General features: G+C 36.6%; 1 protein-coding gene across 1 annotated transcript in view; it reads left to right on the top strand.

Moving 5' to 3' along the window:
• The first annotated feature begins 2,648 nt into the window (after positions 1–2,648).
• The window catches only part of LOC139781836 (uncharacterized), a 73,773-nt gene continuing 70,421 nt past the window's right edge, over positions 2,649–6,000 (top strand). The window contains exons 1-2 of the mRNA XM_071720730.1: positions 2,649–2,660; positions 3,485–4,142. Coding sequence (XP_071576831.1) covers positions 2,649–2,660; positions 3,485–4,142 — 670 coding nt within the window. The remainder of the gene's footprint in view (positions 2,661–3,484; positions 4,143–6,000) is intronic.

The raw sequence follows: 6,000 nt of genomic DNA, 5'->3' as shown, positions 1-6,000 counted from the left end.
TCTGAAATTCAAGTAAAGTCAGATCTGATTGGATACAATTTTATCTCGCCAGATCTGCATGGCCATATCTGATCACATGCAGCCAGATATGCTGAACTATAATCCGATCTCACCAGATCTGACCATTGCTGCCGTTCGATATTGAATCGCAGATCCAATCGGATCTCTTCCGATCTAATCGGACATTATCTGATTGCTTCAGATCTCCTGAAGTACGAGCAGACATTACGCCTCAGATCTTGTCGGATCTGAGCAGACCTAGCCAGACATATCTTGATCTCACCAGATAAGACCAATCTTGGCTTACAAAGTTGTGTTGCTGAAAAATCAGATCTCTTCCGATCTTGCTGGATCTGAGCAGACCTAGTCAGACATATCTTGATCTCACCAGATAAGACCAATCTTGGCTTACAAAGTTGTGTTGCTGATTCAATCAGATCTCTTCCGATCTTGCCGGATCTAAGCAGACCTAGTCAGACATATCTTGATCTCACCAGATAAGACCAATCTTGGCTTACAAAGTTGTGTTGCTGATCCAATCAGATCTCTTCCGATCTTGCCGGATCTAAGCAGACCTAGTCAGACATATCTTGATCTCACCAGATAAGACCAATCTTGGCTTACAAAGTTGTGTTGCTGATCCAATCAGATCTCTTCCGATCTTGCTGGATCTGAGCAGACCTAGTCAGACATATCTTGATCTCACCAGATAAGACCAATCTTGGCTTACAAAGTTGTGTTGCTGATTCAATCAGATCTCTTCCGATCTTGCCGGATCTGAGCAGACCTAGTCAGACATATCTTGATCTCACCAGATAAGACCAATCTTGGCTTACAAAGTTGTGTTGCTGATCCAATCAGATCTCTTCCGATCTTGCCGGATCTGAGCAGATCTCGTCAGTATAGAACTTATAAAAATTTCGTTCTCAAATCGTCCATTATTAATTTTTACATCCAATGTTGGACATTATATCAAATATAATATTAACTCTGTAAAGGGGAAGCTTAAATGATTTTTGGTCAAAAAATCAATTAATTTTTATATTAAAAACAGTTTTCTCAATTTTGAAACATTAACAATATAATAAATATAATCTCTGCCAATTTGATAATAATTGTTAATTTCGACACCATATTTAGAATTTATTATAAATATTCCATTAAAAAAGTACCATGCAAAATTAATTAATAATAGGTAAATATAAAAGATTAATGTGTATATGTATATATAAAATATAAATCTTTTAAATTATTTTGCAAACATACCTTATAATTTAAACTGATAAAATAATATAATCACATATAAACTTATATAGTCATATAAGATTATATATGATTAGATCATAATGTTGCATCTCAAAGTATCCGATAGATGGCATCCGACGGAATCTGATTCTCGTATTTAAAATTTGATGAACAGTGGTATAAGAACGGTATCAGACACGGCAATGTCGTGCTAAGTTGCGCCAAGTTATGTAAATCGTGGAACAGCACAACTTTTGTATCGTGGAGTCCACTTTTATAATAAAGTGGCACATTTAAAAAATAACATTTGAAAACAACAATTTTCTGCAGTGGATGGACACCGGATCGGATCAGATCTACTCATGTCTGATTGGATCTGAGCAGATATAATTGATTATTCTCGTTACATATCTGACTCTATCCGCTAGGATCGGATCAGATTTACTCATGTCTGATTGGATCTGATCAGATAGGGCCAATATTTTGATCAAACCAGATCTGAGTGGATCGGATCTGATGAGATCTGATCAAGTCTGTTCAGATCTCTTCCATTTTTTCCCGGGCGAGATATTTCATATTTTATATTAAAAATGTCATAAAACTATCTCAGAAAATATTCTTATCGAAACAGCTTATTATACTGTTTTGAAAACGTCTGGACAAGAGTTACAAGAATATGACATGGAAAATAGGGATCCCTGTTTAAAAAACTCAATGTGACCTTGATGTGACTTTCCCAAGATTGTTCAAGATCAAACCACACACACACACACACACACACACACACACACACACACACACACACACACACACACACACACACACACACACACACACACACACACACTCTGCCATTTAATATACTGAAAATAAATGTTATTTTGGAAAAAAAACTGGTTTATTTGATTTACGCGCGCGCGCACACCAACACAATACATGCTAACTGGAAATATATAGAAAATAAATAACTTTCCTTAAATGATATGTAATTCGTTTATAAAATGAATAAAGCCCGACTTCTTCTCTCGACACTTATTTTCTGAATTCTTTATATCTACATTTAATACATTATTCTATATACATATATTAAAAATTATAAATATTAATATTATTAATAGATTTCTTTCATTATTCTACGTATAAAAGTGTGAGGTTAAAGTTGTCAAAAAGTGAATACTTTATGAGATATCTCATTTTATGTTAAAAATGTCATGACAAAATTTAAAATATCTCAGGAAATTCTTAACAAAAGATATAGCTTTATCTTAATGTTTTGAAAACGTCTCGACAAGGGCTACAAGAATATGACATAAAAAAATAAAGGGTCCCCGTTTAAAGAACTCAATGTGACCTTGATGTGACTTTCCCAAGATCGTTCAAAGTCAAATCAATATCACCACAGAATGGGTAACTTGGTACTTACAACTTTTGTATAAAACATTTCTTCCGAAAACGTCATCTTTCCAAGATAATCCAGTGTCTCGACCTTTCTATTATACCCAGTGCAAATGTCGGATCATCCGATAGATGGCATTCGATGAGATCCGTTTCTCGTATTTAAAATATGACAAACGATGGTATAAGAACGGTATATAAATCAAGTGTACCGTACAACTTATATCAGTTGTATCGGAGTCTACACTTATAATAAAGTGGCACACAATTTTGAATTGAATCGATATATTTATAGTTTTAAAGCATTTTACATCCTTTCATAATTTTTAATTATATCTGAGCAGCTCTGGATACATTCGGTAAATAATTATATCTCGGGAGATCAAATAATATCTAGTCAGATCTGGTTATATCTGTTCAGATCTGGCCAGATAAAGACAATTTGGAGATAAAATTATATCTGGCCAAATTTGACCAGATCTGGTCATATCTCGGCAGATCTTATTCTTTTTTCCTAAGAACCTATTTAAGAAAATGAAGATGACCTATTTCCGAACCGCCTCCACCTGGACAAAAATTATTATTGCCATATGATATCCCCTCTTTGTAGCGTATAATTTTCGTTACACAAATCTTCCTCTGGACCTTATAGGTTCAATGATATTTAAGGTGATAATAGTTATTGTCCCACCCTGTATATTAAACTGGATAAATTATAAAATATTAATAATTAAACAATTTTTAAATACATAAGTATAATTATTATTTGTGCTTACTAATAATAATTCTATGTAATAATTAAGATATTAATTATGGCTTACTAATAATAAATCTATGTAATAAGATATTAATTAATTATGTTACAGAAAATAGCAGCACTGAAATTGGGGCACAATCGCAACAATCACATCAACAACAGCAACATCAACAGCAACATCAACAACAATATGGAGAAGTAAATCAATTAGGCGGTGTATTCGTCAATGGAAGACCACTTCCCAATGCTGTCAGATTGAGAATAGTCGAACTTGCACAATTGGGTATTAGACCATGCGATATCTCGCGACAACTACGTGTCAGTCACGGGTGTGTCAGTAAGATACTGGCACGCTATCATGAAACGGGTAGTATTCTGCCGGGCGCGATTGGTGGCAGCAAACCACGTGTAACCACACCGAAAGTCGTGCAATATATTAAACAATTAAAATTAAAAGATCCAGGGATCTTTGCCTGGGAGATCAGGGATCGACTATTATCTGATGGTGTTTGCGACAAATATAACGTCCCATCAGTGTCGAGTATATCAAGGATATTGAGAAATAAAGTTGGCACAACGACAACTATGCATCATCATCAACATCATTCAGCTCACCATCATCATCATCATCACCATCTTTATGCAGCCGCCGCAGCGGCTGGTGCAGCCCTTTGTCCAGTGCCGTATCCACCAACACCTTATCATCCAACAGCACCGCCTTCCATCACACATCATCATCATCAAGGTTAGTATTTTCTATATAGTAATTTAAATAGAGAGATTCAGAATAAGAGATTTTTCTACTTATCTTTATTATTAATGCTTTCCTATAAACTGATAAAGACTATGAATATAATTTAGTCCAAATGTTAAATCCACATAAAATATTTCGAAAACTATTCTGTTTTATTATTCCGTCATATATCATTATTAATAAAAAATTAAAAAATAATATAAAAAATTATTCATATTAAAAATTAGTTAAATTAGTTAATATTAAATATTAGTCACGTATACAAAGTATCTTTATTCCCATACAGCACAAAATATTGTTTAAATATTTTTTAAATATTTTTTAGGAAGATTAAAATAATTCACAAAAATATTTTTAGAATGTTTGTATGTCCACTAGATCATGTCAGAAAAATATTTTTTAAAATATTTTTAAAATATTGCAAATAAATATATTTGGTAAATCTGAAGAATAGTGGCCTCCTCACCGATTTCGTTGAACTTATGCTTAATCGACGCGTTTTTGCACAAAACGACCGAATCTGGCAGAAAAAAGTGTCGCTCTGCCCCGCGACGCGAGATATTAAACGTTAAAGTTGACAGGAATCAGGTTCCGACGCCATGTAGCAACACTGAACATGCCCTGCGGCCACATACGCATGCTCAGTGGCCGCACGCGCATGCAAAACTGCGCCAATTTTAAATATGATGACTGGCCAATCATGCGGAATAATCAAGCGTCTTAATTCAAGCTGTTAGGTATCACGCTGGGAGTTTGTTTAGTTTTATAAACTATTATACACATGTGTATAAACAGTACATAAATACGCGGGGGAAGGGCTGCGCCGCAGGCGGAGCCCCTTCCCCCGCATAATAAAACTAAACAAAACTCCCAGCGTGAAACCTAACTGCTTGAATGAAGACGCTTGATTATTTGTGTACTGTTTATACACACATGTGTATATAGTACATGTGTATAAACAGTACATAAATAGGCGGGGGAGGGCTCCACCTTAAGTGTTTAAACAGTTAAATACTTTCAAAGCGCGTCACTAACCTACATAGGTTAGTTGACGCGCTTTAAAAGTATTTAACTGTTTAACCCCCTTCCCCATGCATGTACTTTATAATTTCGCTTTACAACTTAGCATGTACTTTAAGTTGTAAAGCGAGTTCCACGCTTTCAACCACGGGGGGTGCGGGGGGGCCGAAGGCCCCCCCACGCACCGCCTCGTCTGTGTGTGTGTGTGTGTCCACGCGAAACGAGGTGCCACATGGGTTCATGACGCGCTTTACAAGCTAGTTTAAGTACATGCGTGGGCGAAGGGATTTTGCTCCCCTGCACCCCCCTTTCCATGCATGTACTTTATAATTTCGCTTATTTACAACTTAGCATGTACTTTAAGTTGTAAAGCGCGTCATGAACCCATGTGGCACCTCGTTTCGCGTGGACACACACACACACACACACACAGACGAGGCGGTGCGAGGGGGGGCCTTCGGCCCCCCCCCGCACCCCCCCGTGGTTGAAAGCGTGGAACTCGCTTTACAACTTAAAGTACATGCTAAGTTGTAAAGCGAAATTATAAAGTACATGCATGGGGAGGGGGGTGCAGGGGAGCAAAATTTCCCCGCCCACACATGTACTGGACACACACACACACACACACACGTGTGTATGCCCTGCTTTATAGAAGTTGTGATTTTCGTTAAAGCAGGTCACACACACACGTGTGTATGTCCTGCTTTATAGAAGTTGTGATTTTCGTTAAAGCAGGGCACACACACACACACACACACACACACACACACACACGTGTGTATGCCCTGCTTTATAGAAGTTGTGATTTTTGTTAAAGCAGGGCACACAC

This window comes from Temnothorax nylanderi, unplaced genomic scaffold, assembly GCF_030848795.1.
Source record: "Temnothorax nylanderi isolate EJ_2023f unplaced genomic scaffold, tnyl_v1.0 TNYL_tig0367_pilon, whole genome shotgun sequence".
In the NCBI taxonomy this organism is placed as follows: Eukaryota; Metazoa; Arthropoda; class Insecta; order Hymenoptera; family Formicidae; genus Temnothorax; species Temnothorax nylanderi.
This window is presented reverse-complemented; position numbering and strand designations above follow the sequence as displayed.